General features: G+C 41.9%; 2 protein-coding genes across 4 annotated transcripts in view; one reads left to right on the top strand and one right to left on the bottom strand.

Annotated features, from left to right (window-relative positions):
• The window catches only part of AXDND1 (axonemal dynein light chain domain containing 1), a 79,523-nt gene extending 70,362 nt beyond the window's left edge, over positions 1–9,161 (top strand). The window contains exons 23-24 of one of the 2 annotated variants that reach the window (XM_088464330.1): positions 7,625–7,758; positions 8,424–9,161. In XM_088464330.1, the coding sequence (XP_088320456.1) occupies positions 7,625–7,758; positions 8,424–8,521 (232 nt within the window). In that variant the 3' untranslated portion in view covers positions 8,522–9,161. The remainder of the gene's footprint in view (positions 1–7,624; positions 7,759–8,423) is intronic. The other variant, XM_088464331.1, reaches the window with a different exon arrangement.
• Positions 9,162–16,392: 7,231 nt separating this feature from the next.
• The window catches only part of NPHS2 (NPHS2 stomatin family member, podocin), a 34,083-nt gene continuing 29,420 nt past the window's right edge, over positions 16,393–21,055 (bottom strand). For both annotated transcript variants that reach the window (XM_088464329.1, XM_088464328.1), the window contains 3 exons: positions 20,639–20,694; positions 17,869–17,947; positions 16,393–17,096 (listed from right to left, as the gene is read on the bottom strand). In XM_088464329.1, coding sequence (XP_088320455.1) covers positions 16,827–17,096; positions 17,869–17,947; positions 20,639–20,694 — 405 coding nt within the window. In that variant the 3' untranslated portion in view covers positions 16,393–16,826. The remainder of the gene's footprint in view (positions 17,097–17,868; positions 17,948–20,638; positions 20,695–21,055) is intronic.

The following is a 21,055-nucleotide window of genomic DNA, read 5'->3' as shown; positions in this document are numbered from 1 at the left end:
CTGGACCAGGAAGAGGTTGGTGTAGAAACCTGTACCTCTTTGAGATGGGGGAACAGGTATGATGACCCTGGAAGACATGAGTGCTTGAACTAAATCCCTGAGAGCTGTTGCTTTTGCTGGATCTGTTGGAAATCCTGTGGAATAGAACCGCACCGGAGGACACTTCTGAAAAGTCTGTACATACCTCTGAGAGACTACACCCCTGACCCAAGCATCTGTCGTGGTTCCCATCCAAACTTCGGCAAAAAAAAAAAGCCAGCCTCCCACACTGGGGACCCCCAGGTGGAGGCGCACCCCGCCATGCAGCAGGCTGATCAGTAGGCCTGGTAGCTGGATTCCTGCAGTTCCAAGGCTGCCTACAATGTGGCTTAGATCCCTTGGAGGGGGAACTCTTGAATCTATGTGACACCTAACCTCTGGCCGTTCCCTGTTGGTGAAAGGAGCAAAAGGTAGATGTTCAGGCACCTGTAGGTGCCACCAAGAGCAGGAATTCCATCCTGAACGCCGCCACTGTAGCAACAGTCCTGTTCAACTCATGACCAAAGAAGATGTCACCAGAATATGGGAGCGCCTCTAACACTGTTTTTGAATCAGTATCAGCTCACCAGGAATGTAGCCAGAGGGTTCTCCTGGCTGCAACAGTAGATAGCAACACCCTAGATGTCATGACCCCCATGTCAATGCCGCCTCACCCAGGTAAGAACATGTCTACTTGATGTGCCTCACAAGAGGCAATAATTTCTATATGCTGGTATTGGAACTGAGGCCAGCTTCCAATGCCTTTGCCCAGCTGACAGAAGCCTTGGCCACCCAAGTTGAACCAATGCGGTGCGTGCAATAGCCCCCACATTGATATAGGCTGTCTTAAGGAAAGTCTCCAGCATTTTATCCGTAGGATCCCTAAGGGAAGCCATATTAGGAGTAGGAAGAATGGAATTTCAAACAAGGCCAGCGATGTGGGTATCAACTGGAAACGACTCCCACCTAGCCTGCTCTGCAACTGGTAGCGGGTAGGATGTAATGCACTTTGACAACTGGAAGCGCCTCTTAGGATGAGACCATGTTTCTGTAAGGAGGTCCTCCAACTGCCACAAAGAAGAGAACTCAATGGTCGCCTTCTTCAGATGTTTCAAAACTGGGGCTTTGGACCTAGGAGTTCAGAATCTTCCACCTGGAGTACCAATCTAATTGCCTTGATCAAAGCCACAACAACAACTCTAGACACAGATTCCTCAGACACTGAGGAAGTTTCCCCTTCAAAATCAACTAAGATACTAGCCTCATGCTCCGAGGACAACACAGAATCACCTTCAGATAAGGGCGGAGAACCTCCCCTTCTAGAAGGCTTGCGCTTTGGTGAACATTCCCTGTCGTCTAACCTGTAGCTAGATTAACAGGAGGAGGTGTCCCAGGTGCAGCAAGCTTATCAACTAATTGAGACTTACCTGTACTGAAGCCTAAGCCGGTTCCTGACTAGACACCACGGCTGAAGGAGTCTTCCTGCCATCATCTGCAAAGCAATGGACACAAAGGCCATCTTTATCTGGGTCCTGGGGAGAAAGTTAACACAGGTCCAACCAGTGCATGGTACAGGAGCATCCACCTCTTTGAGAACTTTCTTTCCGGAAGCCACAATGAAAGCAATCCAGGGCAACTATCTCACTTCTTGAGCCCTCACTATCCTTGGGCAGCTATATATTATATACTGTATATACACACATAAATGGGCTTCACAAATAAGAGAATGACCTTTGGGGTGTCTCAGTGTGACCGGTATGCAGCAGCAGTGCATACACTAACCCAAAGCACTTCACTCTCACAAGCACACAGGATCACTCAATGCCAATAGTGGACAAATACAATCCAGCAACAGCAGGAAGGAGCTTAACAATATAACCAGGCTACTAAGAGCAAGGTATAAGTGGAGACAGGAGCCCAAGTTTCTCTCCCTGCATGTGCTGAGGCAGGGAGTGCAATTAAACTGTCCGCCTAGCTTTAATTTGGAGGTGGAGAGAGGAAAAGTGAACACCTGAGCAAGGCTGTCTGCACTGTGGGAGTGTGCTCAGGTGTCAGGGAGGGGCTAATAGAAGCCTGCTTCCCCCTCTGGTATGGACTCCAGGGCAATGGCCGCCACAGCCTAAAGCAGTGTTCCCATTCTAAATTCCCTGGTGGCCTAGTGTACAGAGCAGGGATCCCCGAACTAACACTACCAGCACTGCCAGTGGTCTCCACAGCGGCGGTGTAAAGCCGCGAGTATGCAAGCAGGAAGCCGCACTTACCTGCCCCCTTGTGTCCAACTGCAGCTGCGGAAGGTGATTGCAATCATCTCTGGAGACCACGACGGAAGTAACCAACCCAGTTGCTGGTGCTACCACTTACGAGCAGTCCTGCCTGCAAACGGTGCCCGCTCCTCCCAGCACCAAGCTGGAAACTGTCAGGCTGTGGCCTGGGAGCGGGGTATGGGGATAGGAAGCCCAGGGCTGCTGGGTTATTAAATAAACTGTTTAGTGCCCAGACTCTCCTCTCAAGACTATACACATCGCCCTCCCTGTGCCCCCTAGAGTAGTAAGAAGAAATTATCATCCTGGCGTGCTGCTAAAATCAAAACAAAATACAATAAGAGAATAATCAGGACGTTCTTGCACTCTTTACCTACCAGAACAAATATAAGTCCTGCTCATTCAGGTTTACTGCTTCAGTTTGAAATAAATAGTTTTCTAGGCTCCTAGGTGCACCAGGTTAGCAACAAAAACATGCAAAGGTGGAGGATCAACTACTGTATATAGGACTCTTCAGGCAATGACTGTTTCTGCAAAGAATAGATTTTAAAAGACAACTTCTCCAGGCATCAAAAGTTGTCTCTGGGTAGGATGTTTGCCAATGTTTTTATGTACTTTTTTAGTGATTTATTTTAACTATAGCTCTGAATTGTCTGTAGGTTAGAAACAGTGACAACTGCAAACACCAACTTTTTGTAGGACAAGACTATTTACGTGAGATAAACTGCTGGAGAGGATACATTTAGTTACAGTGTGGGAGAGAGCATTTTTTGTTCTGTTATAGCACCAGAATGATTGGAGAACTCTTCTAGTTGCAATTTAATAAAAATCTTCAAATGTACACAAGTGTACAAAAAGTTACACATAGTAAATATAGTCTCAGTGTATAGCCTCTCACTCTCATGATTAATTAAACACAAATTAAGCTAAAATAATATAATAAAATATATAGTGGTTGATAATAAGGTGTCCATCTAGAGCAAGGGGTCTTCAACCTTTAAGACAGTGTGGTCCACATTAAAAAATTCAATGAAGCCTGAGTAGCACAATCTTGATTCACCTGATTCACATTACACCACATAGTAGTGTCCCTTTTTCATGTATGACACACAGCAGTGCCCCTTTTACACAATGCACACATTTGTGCCCCTTATACACAATGCCCAGTTAGTAGTGCCCCTAATACACATAATGCCCACAGCAGTAGTGCCCCTTATACAATGCCCACAGCAGTAGTGCCTTTTACACATAATGCCCACAGCAATAGTGCCCCTTATGCAATGCCCACTGTTGCGGTGCCCCTTATGCAATAACCCCAGTAGTGGTGCCCCTTATGCAATGCCCCCAGTAGTGGTAATGCCCCTTATGCAGTGCTCCCATGACATGTCTCCCATAGTGCACTACAACCTGCGGGAGCCGAAAGTCAGACCTCAGGAGTGAGCGCCAGCCTCCAGATGCCGCTGGCTCAGGGATAGAGCCGGCCGGGTGCCCGCTGGTAACAAAATCTCAGTGGGCACCCGGCAAATGGAGCCTGTCGGCGGGCCTCGGGGAACCGCTTCACAGTTCCTCGGAAGATGCATGGCCACTCCACAATCTTTGGGACTGTCCCCAGAAAATGTATCTTTTTGTGAAGGGGACGTGCTGGTATACAGCTGATAATGATTATTTTAAATACCTTTATTGATGTATATTGATGTATGTTTTTCTAGAGTATAAGTAAATATTCTTATCCATATATTTTGTGTCTATCAACACTCCTTAATCATTAGTACACTGTGTACAAGTAGTATAAAGGTTGTGCGCAGCTTCTGGTTATATATATCTATTATAATTAAAGCCTTTTCTTTCCTTTACCTTTCATTGTTCACGTTATACATCTGGTCCCAGCAGGAGCATACAAGCACTGCTAAAATCTACACTACATCTTTATGCTATAACTGATCCTATGTCATAAGTCAGCAGTTACTCTCTTTTTTTTTTTTTTTTTTTTTTTAATTTGAGTAAATTTTTATTGGTTTATAGAAATACATTAACAAATAACCAAACAAAATATATATACACATACACATAAAACATATATATGTAAAAAAAAAATAAAAAAAAAATATACCACACTGCCTTCTTGTCGGCTGGCTATCCATATAGGGCTATATCCCTGTTTTACCACCTACTAAGAATTCCTTACTTTACGGGAACATTCTCCACTGGTATCACTAAGTGGCAGACTTGCTTTCCAAATCTAACAGAAACTAATATTTTGCGCACGCTACAGTATTCCCTCCAAACATTGACAGCTACAACTTACAGAGAAATGTTCTACAGATTATTCTATAGGAGCTATCTTTCTCCCAAACGTTGTCACTTGATTGGTATTGCAACCTCCTCTGCGTGTCCAAAATGCGCCCATTTAGAGGCATCTTTATACCACTGCCTATGGGACTGTAGGGTCATCAAAAAATTTTGGATGGAAGTGAAACAATATGTGCTAGCTGACCTAATCAATTATCTTCCATTAACACCAGAATGGGCAATATTGGGTTATATTCCAGGAATAACTAGAGTTTCCAAGGGTTGTAAAAAATTATTATTAATTATTTCGGCTGTAGCTAAAAAATGTATCCTGCAACAATGGATTGCTCCTACCCCTCCTTCATTAACCATGTTCAAAGAGAAATTATTTTATATTTTCAAAATGGATTGGGTCAACTCTTCTATCAACAAGGAAAAGAAAGCAGAACAATTCTTCTTAATTTGGGAAAGCTTTATTGAGGCTTTAAATCCTGAGATTAAAAGACAAATACAACAGTGTTTCAAATCAACACAATGGTATGAAACTAGAATACTGCTACAAGACCCCCCAATAACTTACCCTTAAGAGAAAAAAAAAAAAAAACCTACATAAATAAAAGAAGAGTAGTAGGGGATTGACCCTGGGAGTGCATGGCTCATAACCCCCATCCCACTTTATTTCCTCTTCTTCTCTGTTTTTTTTTTTTTTTTTTTTTATTTATTTATTTTCTCCCTTTTTTTTTTTTCTTTTTTCATCTCTCTCTTCTTATACTTATCCACCCCCCCACCCCCCCATCACCCATCTACTTTCTTCCCCCTTCATTTCTTCTATTATGGTTGAAGTCATTATAATATATTACTGTTTAATTTTCAATTGATCGGTAAAAAGAGAAAATTGTGGCAAGTCTATTACCTCAAACCACAAGTGAACTGTATGCTATAAATTGTAATTATGTCATTGTTTCTTGTCATATTTACTTGTGTACCAGAGTGTATTTGTTGACTTCAATAAAAACATTTTTGAAAAAAAATATATATATACCACACTATACAAATATTGGAATATTGTCAAAAATAACACTTGAAAAATTGGCAAAATCAACTAGATCCCAACAAATTCTCAACTTATCACACAGCACATTACCTCCAACAAAGTAATAATCTACCTAATTATCCTAACAATACTATACCGGTCAATCATTAAGCAATGCACGGGCATAACAGGATTTAAGCCAACTGCTCCAGATACGTTCATACTTCTTCTCAGCTTTGCGACAAATAAACACATGTTTTTCATGTTCAACAGTGGTACGGACCAAGGACAGCCAAGCATTATAATCTGGTCCTGTAGGAGCCATCCACGACCGAGCCACACATACCTTAGCTAGTGTACACATATTGACAATGTATTGTTTAAGATATCTGTCCACTACCTCATCGTCCATAGAGCCTAAACAGCACGTCAATGGCGTAGCTAAAGTGGGAGCAATACCTGTATTGGACAAAACTCTCAGAACCTTATTCCAAAAAGTGCTAACCACCGGACAATCCCATAGAAGGTGCCAGAAAGTACCGCTACTAATTTTACACTTAGGGCATATGTCAGATGCTCTCCCCCCAAATCTCAGCAAACGAACAGGAGTTAAATAGGTACGGTGTAAAATAAACAGTTGAATCTGTTGAAATCTTATAGAAGTTGTGGAAATACGAGGAGCTTCTAGAGCATTATCCCATTCCGCATCACTTATAAGGCCAATATCTCTCTCCCACTTTGATCTAAGATGTGGTAAACTATCCTTATGATAAGAAGACAATATATAGGAGTATAAGTAAGAAAGCGTCTTCCGGGGACCTAAAGATAAAAGGGATGACTTCAATGGGGATATTTGAATTAGAGGAGGGCCATCTGAAAATTGAGCCGAGAGAGCATGCCGTAATTGTAAATATCTATAGAAATATGATTGAGGGAGATGATGAGCTTCTTGGAGTTGTGCAAATGATTTAAGAATTGAAGTGTCATATAAATGACCCAATGTAGTTACACCGTTAGAACCCCATGTCACCTCAAGCTGTAAAGAGGCCAGTTCAGGTAATATACGATAACTACATAGAGAAGTGTCTGGATCTAATCCCGTAAACTGTAGAATACTAGATACCAATTTCCATATCTTAATAGCTTGCATCAACAGGGGAGGGCCTTTCTGTATAATTCTACCCGCAAGCAAGGCCTGCAATGGTGTAAAGTTAGGGAAAATCTGAGAAACCAACAAAACGTGCAGGGCATTAGGGGAGTCATCTTGAAGCCATAACCGTATATGTGCCATCTGCGCCGCATAATAATAAAATTTAAAATTTGGAAGAGCAGTTACTCTCTTCACTCATAACTGTATAGTAAATGTATTGGTATTCGTGTGCAAATATCATAGATACGTAATATCTCTAAATAGGGAATAGGTTGCGCGCAGCACTTGAATTCTTTATTTCTCCACAGGAATAAAACACACTACATTGGCCTCCTCAGGAATAAAACACACTACATTGGCCTCCTCAGGAATAAAACACACTACATTGGCCTCCTCAGGAATAAAACACACTACATTGGCCTCCTCAGGAATAAAACACACTACATTGGCCTCCTCAGGAATAAAACACACTACATTGGCCTCCTCAGTAATAAAACACACTACATTGGCCTCCTCAGGAATAAAACACACTACAGTATAAGTGCCCTGAACTGACCACCGCGGCACACTCGACAACCGCTCGTGGCACACTAGTGTGCCACGGCACAGTGGTTGAAAAATGCTGTACTACACCTATCTCTTGTATACACATTGTATACACCTATGTCAATAAAAAGATTTTTTGTTATTGCTCAGCTTCAACTTGACGGATTGAGATGAAATAAAGTGCAGGTTATTTCTAGGAGTTTCCACTACAAAATGATGTATGCAAATCTATTCAGGAATTTTTACGCCAACTTGAAACAAACAGACAGACGGAACGTTCTTTTTATATTAGTATAGCTGGACAAGCCCTCTCATTTTTCCCTGCAGACATTCAGAGGTGAGAGCTCAGAAAGCTGAAGAAAGAGCGGAGAATCTGGATGAGCAACTGAAAGCAGCATTGCAACAAATACGGGAACTGGAACTAAAGTCTCAATTAGAGGAAAGCAAAATGAAAGAGGAGGGTAAAGATGACCAATCAACTCAACCTACACTTTGTTGAATGTAATGTCTTCCCAGGATAAATGTCCTAAAGATCCCACTCCAGGCTATTGCAGAATCACAATACTCCCATGTTCTCATGATATATTACAAGTCTTGACCACATTTAAACATTTTGTATATAGGTGACTGGTACACCAGAGAGCTGGAAGGAGCAGTAGGATAGATTAGAGCCCCTAGTGGAATGGGAGGAATATGGTGGTTTGGAAATGCAAGGTGGTGTTACCTGTGGGAAATGTATCATAGATGTATTTCTTTAATAATAATAATAATAATAATAATATTTTAAATATGATGCACTAGTCAATAATTAAGCTGTTTAAACATACCTGTCAATCAGGACCTCCACCGAGTTAAGTACAATCTATGATCCTCTGGCAGTGGCCCTGATTACAGGTCACATGACTGGAAAATACTGAAATAAGCTGTACAATGAATGAAGGGCAGTTTTTTTGCTCGACCTTTATTGAATCTCTTTATTTAATGTAATAAATGTATCAAATAGGACTGCACATGGGCTATAACAATAGGTTGTGTTGGACTTGGGATGCCTTTGCTTTCTTTATTATTTTATAAAAGCTGTTTATAAGCTCAGCTATGATTAAAACTTATGCTCATTTCTCCCCAGAAACTCCAATTCATATAGAAACTACAAATGAAGAAATCAGCCTGCCAGTCCCACCCAAGAAGAGACCCAAGTCAAGTAAACCCAAACAGCCCAAATAATACTGTACAAGTATTACTCATCTCATATGTGCCTTGTGTGTAATAACTGATTTATATAATAATCTTTACATGTGTCTGGTGCAGGCAGGGGCGCAGAGAGGGGGGGTAGCAGGTACAATTTACCCAGCCCCGGGCTTCCAGAGGGGTCCAGCGGGTACCCGGGTCTGGCGCCGCCCCCTCCCTCACTTCCTCCCTCCCTCTGCAGCAGCCCAGCACACAGCGTGTGCTGGGCTGCAGTGGGAGATTGCTTGCGGCTGCTAAGTAGCAGCCACAGCAATCTCCTATGCCTGAAGGGGGAGCGATCACACTGATCGTGCCCTCCTCTGGCTTTGCGCCGAGCTGAGGGGCTCACAGCGCCCCCTCCCTGGCGCGTGGCGCTGCAAAACAATGTTGTTGTTTTTTAAAAGGGGGCGTGGCCACGCCACCCGCGACTACGCCATGCCCCCTCTTTACCGGGGCCCGGCATGGCTCTCTACGCCCCTGGGTGCAGGTATCCTAGAAGAGCAGTAGTTTAAATGTAAAGTTTATTGGACAGCTGTAATTGAGTGTAAATATATAATAATAATAATACTAAAGATCATATTGTATAATGAGATATCGGGCAAAATTTACTAAGCGGTGGTTTGACGGCGGTTTGTATTCTATTCTAAACCCCGGCGGTTTGGTGGCGGTTTCTATTCTATTCTAAACCCCGGGGGTTTGGTGGCGGTTTTGCAGTGGTTTCTAAATGACAGCCCTGTTCTATTCTATTCTAAAATGAGTTTTGACTGTGGTTTGGCGGCGGTTTTGCTATCTGCAGATTTACTAATTCCAAAACCTCTGCAAAACTGCCATCAAAACACATTTTAGAATACAATAGAACTAGGGGTGAGCGGGATCGGATTCACTCGGTTCTTATCGCCACTTTACCGCAAGTTCGGATTAGTTCGGGTTTATTTTATTGGCTATCCAAAACACGTGATAGCCGATAGCCAATAAAATGCCATGCTGAGAACTGAGTAAAACCGAGTAAATCCGAACCCGCTCATCCCTAAATAGAACAGGGCTGTCATTTAGAAACCGCTGCAAAACCGCCACCAAACCCCCGGGGTTTAGAATAGAATAGAAACCGCTACCAAACCGCCGGGGTTTAGAATAGAATAGAAACCGACGTCAAACTGCCGCTTAGTAAAGTTTGCCCATCATGTTTTTAAGTATTTAGCTTACTTTTTTCTATTTAATCCAGTTACTTAATTTGAATCCAACGTGTTGTAATAATCTTCATGCTGGCTGTCAATTTTCTTTTTATTCTTTTATATATCAAGTTTAGTTATAAGGTATGCATAGAGACAATAACAATCCCACACAGGATGTAGTCGGCATCCTGCTGATCAGATTACCGGCGCAGGAATCCCGGCAGCAGTTGGAATCCTGGTTCCAGAATCCTGACTGCTGACATCCCGACGGTAAGTATTAGGGTCAGGGGGAGGGTTAGGTTTAGGGTTAGGCACTAGGCTTAGGCTGCAGGGAAGGAGGGTGAGGGTTATGCTGCAGGAGAGGTGGATTAGGGAGAGGGTTTGGACACTTACCTACCTGTGTCGGGATTCTGTCGGGATGCTGCTGTCTGTATTCTGACCGCCAGCATCCCGACTGCCGGGAACCTGTACCCAACCCTCCCACATAATCCCAAACCCTATACCTACCCCCAGATAGCAAGTTTAAGCAAGTACATGAAAATAAATTGTTGCTGTCATGGGCCGCGTAGCTATAGTGTGTGCACCAGGTGTTGTTGCTATGGGGCCCAGGGGCTTATAGGGCTCTGGATCTAGATCACATAGTTGTCTACCAAGTTCCCTGGATTGCACACTAAGTAATTGGGTTCAGACTATTGCCTGGCCTGAAAAGGGAGACTAGTTATTGCTCTTATAGGTGGCAGTTTCTGTCTCTCCTTCTCCATAAAGCTCCACACTGATATGATGCATCTCTTGATATGATCCATCCCTTTTTAGTGAGTGGTGAGTATAGTGTATGTTATAATTGTAAGTGGGGTGGGGATCGGTATGAAATATCGGTGGCTGTTCAGGATGGTGCTAAACCTAACTCCCCCTTCCCGCACCCTAAACCTAACCCTCCCGGTGGGGTTCCTAACCTACCCCTGGGGGTGCCTAACCCTAACCCTCCTCCCTAATGGTGCCTAACCCTAACCTCCCCCCAAAAAAACCTAACCCTAACCCCGCTACACTCCCTAAACCTAACCCTCTCCCTTCGCGGCTAACGCTAAGGATGCCCTGGACTTACCTTGTTCGGGCTGTCATCTTTCGCCATTCTGGCGTCGGGGTTGAGATAGGCGTTGGTATATCGATGCCTAACTTAAGTCCTCCGTCGGACTTTTCCTGTCGGGATATAGACCGGCGGCATTTAGTCCGCCGCTCTATAAACTGCATCCCGTGAGGTGTAGCAGAAAAAAAATACCGGGGGCACTGTAATGTGACATAATATGACCTGGGGCATGATAATGTGGCACAGTATGAACTGGAAGCACTATAGTGTGGCATAATATGAACTGGGGCACTGTAAAGTGGAATAATATGAATTGGGGACATCGGGATGCCGACTACATCTCATGTGGGATTGTTATTGGGATAATGTGAACTGAGGACACTGTGAAATAATGTGTATTGAAGGCACTAAAATGTGGTATAATATGAAGGGCACTACTATGGGGCATAAAATTAACTATGGCATGAATATAGGCAGAAAATGAGCACCTGTTTCAGAGGTGTCTCTCTAGAAGCATTGGGTTTAGGAGTCCTTTAAACTATTGCTATGGGGCCCACAAAGTTGTGGCTATGCCCCTGGTTACCAGCACAGGTGAAAGATCAATTCAGTAATCAAATATTTGACACATTCTACAGAGAATACATACAACAAGAGGTGCGTTGCAGTGTGTAGACCGGCTGACCGTTTTCTTAGTATGTTACAAGACTCTCCATTACCATTGTCTATACTCTCTAAATAAAAACAAATAAATGTACTAATTTTATTATGTGTCTCCCTCTTCTGTAACAACACAGTTGTCACAGCGCCAACAAGTGTGACTGTGTCATGGCCAATCCAGAGAGAATGCCAGTGATCAGGGCAGAGAATGAGACGGAACTGGAGTCACTGACAGTCTAGATGGTGACACAAGACTACAAATCTCTGTGTCACTAATTCTCGACAACATTTATCACTATGTGCTCAAGGATACAATTTGAGCTCAAAAAAGCTTTTTCTTTCACATAAAGTACAAGACGCTGGTAACAAGTAACAAGTTAATGGGTGCGAAGTAAACATTACTTATTCACATTGCAATGGACAATAACTATTTATTTGCCGAATTTAACAGACTGAGGGCCTGATTCAACTTGGATCGCAGTTGCTAATGTGTAAGCAGTCGGTCGATTGTTGCGCACTGCACGTGCGTATGCATCGCAGTGCGCATGCGCAAACTCTCCATTGTAAATGCACAGACTCCACGCAGGGCATTGGCAGATTGATTGACAGGCAGAGAGTGTTTGGGGGTGGTGACGGGGTGGGGGGGTGGTCGGGGAAACGCAGGCGTGCCTGTGCATTTGTATGGGCGTGCATAAATTAGCCTGTGCTTTCCACGTGACCTGGAAAGTTAGCAATTTGTGAGTAAGATCTGACATGCCGCAATGCTGGGTGTGGGTTCGATGTCCATCGATGTGTCCGATGTTTGGCTTGGTTTGGGCGGTGTTATGTGAGCGCAGGCAAAGGGTGTGTGTATGTTAGCCATGTGACGGCATTGCGAATGCAGCATTTGCATATATTCGCCTAATGCTGTGTACACACGTTCAGATAAAGTGAACGATTTAAATGCTAACGATAAGGATCTTATCATTATCGTTCAAATCGTTCACTGCAATGACCAAACGATGGTCTATGCGCGTGCACGAATGGTCATTATCGACCATCGACTGTCGTCCGGAAAAACTGTCATACATGGTCGATATCGACCATGTTAGCCGGTTTCCTATAGGGACCCACGATCGTTAATTGCGGGTCGTTATAGGTTAATGCATGTGTTGGATGTTCGATAACGATCATCCAACACATGCAGAACGAACAGATAACGATCGTTATCTGATCGTTGTCCAGTCGTCGCGTGTGTACGCAGATTTAGACCTGCCTACAGAATTGCACACAAGTCAGCCACGTCCATTGTTTTTCCGTCTGCAACCGTCAACATTAGCACCTACCCCATGCTCGGTGCATGGGACATTAGAGCACATAACAGATCTCTTGCATGCATTTGCAAAGTATCCACCCAGTTGATACCCAGATACCCACCTCCTAACAGAGAACTGTCTGCGCACTGAGCATTGGTCAAAGTGCGTATGCATGAATATGTATGTTGCGGCAGTTGCACAAATTGCTAAAGGAGAAACTTTAGATATGTCTGACTTTGGACTTGCGACCAAATCGGAATAAGGCCCGTAATGATGACTTTGCACCCAGCAGAGTTAGTGTTCATTTCTTTTTACGTAGAGATCACTGTAACATTAAAGGGGAAGCCCAGACTGCTGCATACAACTGTATAATAACTTTGTGTTATTTTCATAACCATAGATGTGCGAAATCTGTATGGTTATATTTTTGGCATGTAGTCAAAAGGTCAACAGTGACAATTTCAGCACCATAATGCTAACAGTTATGATGTTGATGTTGTTAAAATTTCATGACATTCTCAACATATATTTAGGACTGTACATTCGCTTGTGATGATACTTCTTATTTCTAAAGACTTTGGGTCTGATTCAGAGCCGAACGCTATTTGCGGACGGTCGTTCTGAAAAAGGGGCTGGATATTTAAATTAAGCGCTCGCTCTTTGCGGTCTGTTGACGCCTCTATGTCTGAACGAGCGAACAAAACATGCGCTCGATACTTTGAAAAAAACGCCCCCTGGCCGCTCGCATCATACGTCATCTCCGCTATTTATTAGATTAATCGAGTACATCGAACGGCGTATGAACTGCTCGCTATTCTTGTGGTAGCATTTTCCTACTGCAATCATGCGAGCAGTTCAGGCTAAAAGACAACCAAGTGACGTGGTCGATGACGCTGTTTTGTTAATTATGCACACCCTTAAACGCCCGTTTTGGCCGTTCGGCACGCCTGCGTTCGGATCTCCACTCCCTGTTTTCAAGCACCTTCCCCTGTTACCACCCACAAACGCCTCATCCTGTCACTCAAATTAGCAGGCATTCGCTATTTTGCGAGCACACGATTTCTGACCGCACTGACTGGTTCGCGCATGCGTACTAAAACCCATACGCATGCGCAGATGTGCGAACATCGCTCGGAACGAACGAGCGGCCGCTTACGAGCGGCTCTGAATCAGACCCTTTGTGCAAACCTGAAGCCATGAAATTGGATTCTGACATTATAATACAAGCTGGATGAGTGTATGATACTGTACCACAGTCATTCAGCATTGGTTGTACAGGAACCTCACATCACTGCTCTGATGGTGCTGCTCCTTTCTTTATCTAACTCATCTTCTGGCTGCTTGCTTGTCCGCATACATCAAAATACCATCACTAGCCATCACTTACACAATCACAGGTGTAGACTTGTCTCCATAAGACCTCCTAGAATACTTTGTGCTGCTGTGAGTAAAAGTGCGGGTTTTTATAAATAGAGATGTTGCTCATAGCAACCAATCGGATTCTACTTAACAGTGAACTAACACCTTCTTGAAGATAATAGCTAGGGCCAAATGTAATAGGGTGCGAGTTTAGAAAATGTGAGAGTTTAGCAGTAAACTCTGACACTTTTTAAACTGTAATAGAGTCTGAGAACATGCAAACTCGCATGTTTTTAGATTAAAAAAACTCTGACAATTTAAACTCTCACAGTCAAAAAGAACAACATATCCGCACAGACCTATAATACTGTAACTCAGGGATGTATTGAAAATCCTTCCCTCATACCTCTTTAGGTTTTCTATTCCTCCTCCTTGTGGTGAGGGGGTGCACCCAGAAATTAGTTTAAATCACAACAACAGCAAAGAAGAAAAAAGTATTCCTTACATGGTGCACTCACACGATTTCATTAAATCCCTAATGATCATCTATTTACTAATCATGATCGGGTGACCACGAATAAAGGCATCTGCCCATAAAGTACAATATAACTTTTATTTGATATGTCTTAACTTGTATAGTAAAGAGCTGATATACAATGTCCCCAATATGTTGTTTTATGTTGTCATCATACACATTTTTTCCATTTCTTATATCCACATAAATTGGGTGTAGAAAAAAAAGGAGAGAAAGTTATATTCTTATATGATAGTCCAATACTTAAAGTGTTGATGATCTGATAGATGATCGAAGTACGATATATAGAGTTTTACTCCACAGAGAAATATCGATATAAATATCTGTTATCTTGAATAATAAAAAATATCAAAATCCCATTATAAAATTAGGACAATATTAATGAGTGCATATCCATATTACACATACTAAACTGTTGTAGCTAAATGATATGTATGATTCTTAATTCAATAACACCTATGAGAAAAATTGGTGTTATCACTTGGTGTATCATATATTGCTACTGTAATAATTGGAATTATCTACGTCTCTTCACATCCAAGAGATACTAATAGGTTCTTTCACACTTATCCCTATGGGGTCATAAATGATATGTATGATTCTTAATTTAATAACACCTATTAGAAAAATTATTTCCTTATCACTTGGTGTATCATATGTTGCTACTGTAATAATTGGAATTAGCCACGTCTCTTCACATCCAAGAAATACTAATTAGTTATTTCACACTTCTCCCTATGGGGTCATAGTCATGCATGTTCTAGTAGCAACATTGTAATTCCCTGAATCACATGTTCATATAATATGTAGCAGTCTGATATTACTGCTACGGCAGTTATGTTCAGTGGTATGAATAGATACAATCATGTATTACATAGATATCTAAATACTGCTGCAATGTACCCCGGACTGACATATCAGATTGCAGATTGCTACACATTTTATATCGTACTTCGATCATCTATCAGATCATCAACACATTAAGTATTGGACAATCATTTAAGAATAGAACTTTCCCTCCTTTTTTTTTCACCCAATTTGTGTTGATATAAGATATGGCAAATATGTGTATGATGACAACATAAAACAACATATTGGGGACATTGTATATAAGCTCTTTGCTATACAATTAAATCACAAATTTTAAATGTGTGTTCTATAGTTCGCTTGCTTATATTTTTAAGACCTATCAAATAAAAGTTATATTTTACTTTATGGGCAGATGCCTTTATTCATGTTCACCAGATCATGATTAGTAAATAGATGATCATTAGGGATTTAATGAAATCCTGTGAGTGCACCGTGTAAGGAATACTTTTTTCTTCTTTGCTGTTGTTGTGATTTAAACTCTCATCCAGATGTTTTCCCATTTTGAAGATAAAACTTGACCAATGTGAGAGTTTACTGCTAAACTCTTACATGTTCTAATCTCTCACCCTATTACATTTGGCCCCTAGATTCTGATTGGTTGCTATGGGCAACATATCCACTTTTAAAAACTCTCACTTTAGTAAATATACCCCTTAGGGTGCCTTGAGGACAGAGATTGGTAACCTATGGGATAGGGTTTTGTTCTATCCTTATCAACTTCACAATTAGGAACTCCTATGTGTAAAGGAGAGAAAGACTGCTAACAATTGCTCAGACTCAAGTCCAACGTACTGTAACAATGACATTAAACAATCAACGTACTGTATGCTCAAAATATATTTTTGTAACAAATAAAAGTCATAACAGAATTGAGTTTATTTAATTTCTCGCATAGATTCACTGTATGTACAAAAAAGAAGAGAGACTGGTTTGTTTTGTATACAGGTGTCCTATCTCCTGGTGACTGTATAGACTGAGTCATAATCATCACTCCCATACACAGCTACTGTATTATGGTTACCAGTTAGCCTCACACTCTTTCCTGATTAACCCTGCAGCTGTACGCTACAAAGACAGCTTCTAAATGTACAGCAACTGCACCTACAATATGTACATTTGCATGACTTACGTTTTGCACAAGGCTAGAAAAAATATTGTTAATATAATAAGGTAAAATGAATCAGAACTACAGTACATCGTTTTATAAAAATGGGAATGTAATGTCATTGATTTTATTCAAAGTCCTGGAGCAAAACTAACATTGTGATATTAACCACATATAGTACAAGTTTGATGAAAACTGTGTTGTCAGTACAATTAGTCGTTTGATTTACAACATTGGGGAATCCTTCTTAATGTCTCGATCTGTTCCAGGTTCAGATTTAGCTGAGTTTGCATTAGAGACTTGCACTTTTGGCAAAGTATTAAGGTTCATTAGGTCAAAGGGTAAAGGCAGTAGGAAAGTGGCTGGTTTTTCAGAAGTCATGCATTGCAACGTGTGAAGATAACGAAGTTGGACTGCAGTGGGCGATCCGGATAAAGTTTCGGCTGCCAGTTTCAGTGATTCTGACACAGTTTTCTCACATTCGGCTGCAAGTATCTGTCCCAAAAAGTTATCAGAGATATTAGATTATTAAGAAAAAGTAAGTAAGTAATGTTCTTAATAGGGACTTGTGTTGAGGTAAATGGCTCGGGAGGCACTGGCTAGTATCAGAGCAAGATTTACAGGTACATACATGAACCTAAGGGTTCATGTGGGCATTATACAAAGGTGCAGCGTTATATAATATATAATTTGGTGCGTTTTGATCAGGGATGTGTGGTAAAGGTAAACAGGGGAGGCAGTGCCTCACCTGCCATACATTTTTTACTCCAGAGTTTTGACTATAAAAATGATTAGAATAATAAAAAGAAGATACTTATAATATTTTCTTTAAATTTTTCTTAAAATATTTATAGTAAAAACTTTGGATGATACCGAAAGCTCCGAATACACGGAGCGATCAGATAGATAATGATATCGTTGTCTGATCGTCCTGTATGTGCTGGATGTTCGATATCAAACATCCAGCGCATGCACCCACCCCCAAACGACTATAACGACCCGCGACCAATGATCGCGGGTCCCTATAGTAACCAGGTTAACCTGCTCGATATCGACCATCCGTTCCCGTGCATCGGCCGTCGTATGGGATTTGGAAGGGCCCAAAAACAGGACGATATGAACGATAAGGATATGATCGATATCGTTATTGTTCATATCATCCTGTTTAATAGTACCGTTTGTACGCACCATAAGTGTGACGGAAAAGGCTCTGCTAACCTGCCTGACCGCACATCACTGGTTCTTCATTACCTTTCATTGCCCTTACCTTAACTTTGCAAAGTCTTTGTGCTTCTGCCTCTACAGCCATTGACTGCGTAACGTCCTCTGGAAGTTTGACATCCTTACTGCAGGTGACAGCAAAGATACTTGTTATTTTAGTATTCAAACTACATCATTAAGTTTTAGGCAGGTGTGGAAAAAATGCAGCAAAGTAAGAATACTTTCAAAAATAGAAGTATTAATAGTTTATTTTTATCAATTCACAATATGCAAAGTGAATGAACAGAGGAGAAATCTAAAGCAAATCAATATTTCGTGTGACAACCTTTTGCCTTTAAAACAGCAGCAGTTCTTCTAGGTACACTTGCACAAAGTCAGGGATTTAGTAGGATTATAGTCAGGTGTATGATTGGGATGCAGTCAGGAAGCCGGCGGTCGCTGACGGTAAAACATACTGATTCCGTATGATTAACTAATCATACCAAACAAGTGATAATAATCATCATTGTCATATGCAGGTTGAAACACAGTTATTAACTGAAACAGAAAACAGCTGTGTAGGAGGCTGCTCCAAAGATGAGGTTGTGGAAGACGGGTCCGTGTCACAGGTCATACACCATGGCAAGACTGAGCACAGCAACAAGACACAAGGTAGTTATACTGCATCAGCAAAGTCTCTCCCAGGCAAAGATTTCAAAGCCAACTGGGGGTTCAAGATGTGTTGTTCAAGCTCTTTTGAAGAAGCACAAAAAAACTTGCAACGTTGAGGACCGTGGACGCAGTGGTCAGCCAAAGGAAACTTAGTGCATGAGATGAAAGACACATCATCCTTACTTCCCTTCGAAACTGGAAGATGTCCAGCAGTGCCATCAGCTCAGAACTGGCAAAAACCAGTGGGAGCAAGCAATAGAAAATGAAATTACCAGGCGCCAAACATGCACTAATCAGGTGTAAAATATAAGTGGTGTAGGCTGCTGCTTACCACCTGGGAATATTACCACTCATTTAATCATTTGACGTTCCACTCTGCACACACACACCCCTGGAGCTACTACCCGCCGCCCTGTGGAGACTGCGTATGTTCGGCGCCCTTCTCCTCTCTGCACATGCTTTGTCCAGCGTGTCTGGCCGCGACACTTGTGCCTCTGGATTTCATCTTCATTCCATGCTCACCACTGGCAGCTGGGGATCGGCTCCCACAAGTGCGGCATAGCTACTTGCTTCAGTAGTGGATGGATTACACCACTGAATCCAGAATCCAACTGGTAGGAACGGCGATCCCACTGTGCTGCCGGGGGATACTTTATTTCATGTCCGGTGTTGGTAGATCTCCCCATCCAAGGAGGTGAATATGCGTATGTGAACTCCATGTGGATACTGTATTTCAAGCTACATATAGCCACATTTATCTTTGATACAATTACTAGCAGAGTTACAAGACTTTTTTCATCTATATTTCCGTCTGCTAGATTTCTCACTCAATTATATGGACAACCCAATTGGCTATACAAGTGACTTTATTTCTGCTCAGGACTGTTATTGATTATAAATAGGTTCTTTATTTTCATTGTTGCACATCTTGATGCATATTTTATGGTACAAGTGATTTATTACATTCTGTGTGATATAAGAGCTACTATACCAGACATCTGGACTCATATTAGGAATTAGCTCTATTTATAATAATATTGAGTTGGTATTTGCTCAGATTTAATGGTGTCCTCAATGCTGAGAAATACAGGCAGGTAATTATCCATCATGCAATACCATCAGGGAGGTGTCCAAATGGTGGCTCCAAATGTATTCTGCAGCAGGACAACGACCCCAGACATACAGCCAATTCATTAAGAACTATCTTCAGCTTTAAGAAAAACAAGGAGTCCTGGAAATTATGATATGGCCCCCACAGAGTGCTAATCTCAACATCATCGAGTCTGTCTGGGACTACATGTAGAGACAGAAGGATTTGAGCAAGCTTACATGCAGAGAAGATCTGTGGTTAATACTTCAAGATATTTGGAACAACCTCCCTGCTGAGTTAATTCAAAAACTGTGTGCAAGTGTACCTAGAAGAATTGATGCTGTTTTGAAGGCAAAGTGTGGTCACACCAAATATCGATTTGATTTAATGCAGCAGTCTCCCCTCTTCATTCACTTTGCATTTTGTTAATTGATAAAAATAAACTATTAACACTTCTGTTTTTGAAAGCATTCTTACTGTGCAGGCACATCAATCATCTGCAAACATGCTGAACCTGACGTTATCATCAGGTTGTCCAGCATGTTTGCCCGAAGATAGATGTCTAAACGATCAGTCGTTTCAGACATTTTTGCAAATGATTTATGAACTATAACGTTATCGTTCAATCACTCAATAAAATCGTCTAGTGGTTGGGCACCTTAAAATATTGGGGAGGCCGGGGAGTTACACTAATTACAGCCAACTACAGGTCTATCTCACTTTTGTAGGAAGATGCTGGTGACATGACAGTCAGGGTTTATCCAAGTGCAGAACATTTTAGTAGACTCTATACAGCAGTGATTGTGGTACCAAGAACCAATAGCAATAATGAGAGCTGCCTCTGGGTCCCCAGCAATCTGATTGGTGGGTAATGTCAGCAGGGACATGGGTAACTGCAAGTGACATGATTATTTAATTACCTCCAATAAACAAATGGACATGTCTGAAAAGATGGTGGGAACAGGATCAAAAAATAGTTAAACATGAACATTCAACTTAGTATTCAGTCAGAGTTCAGCTATGTAAAGAAGAGATTATTTCATCCTGTGGAGTGTCACTTGGTTTTCATACCTACATTTCTGTTCTTTCCACTTTGATCCCCCAGTGACAAGTCGCAGCATCTAGGGCCACCTGTGAGGAGGTAACCGACAAGGTGCATCACAGGTACATTCATCACCAACGTTCACCAGATGTTAAAAAATGACTTATGTTTGTTCTTCTATTACTATAAAAGGCCATAGGTACTAGTCCAAGCCTAAAACTATAACCAGGGGCAGGCCGATCCCCAGGGCAAAATTTAGATTTGGCCTAATGATATTCTCACCTCTACGGCCCTCCTGTTTGCTATCATAAGTCAAAGATAGGGGCTCTCCTGAGACTACCCAGCCGGATTGGAGCATACTCAGAAGAGGCCTCGGCCCTGCTCTTTATCAGTTTAGAATGAGCAGATCAATGTCCTCGGAGATAGACACGATCCAGCATTGCCAGGCCC

The sequence above is a fragment of the Taudactylus pleione genome, unplaced genomic scaffold (genome assembly GCF_031769625.1).
Source record: "Taudactylus pleione unplaced genomic scaffold, aTauple2 ptg001648l, whole genome shotgun sequence".
NCBI classification, from domain to species: Eukaryota; Metazoa; Chordata; class Amphibia; order Anura; family Myobatrachidae; genus Taudactylus; species Taudactylus pleione.
This window is presented reverse-complemented; position numbering and strand designations above follow the sequence as displayed.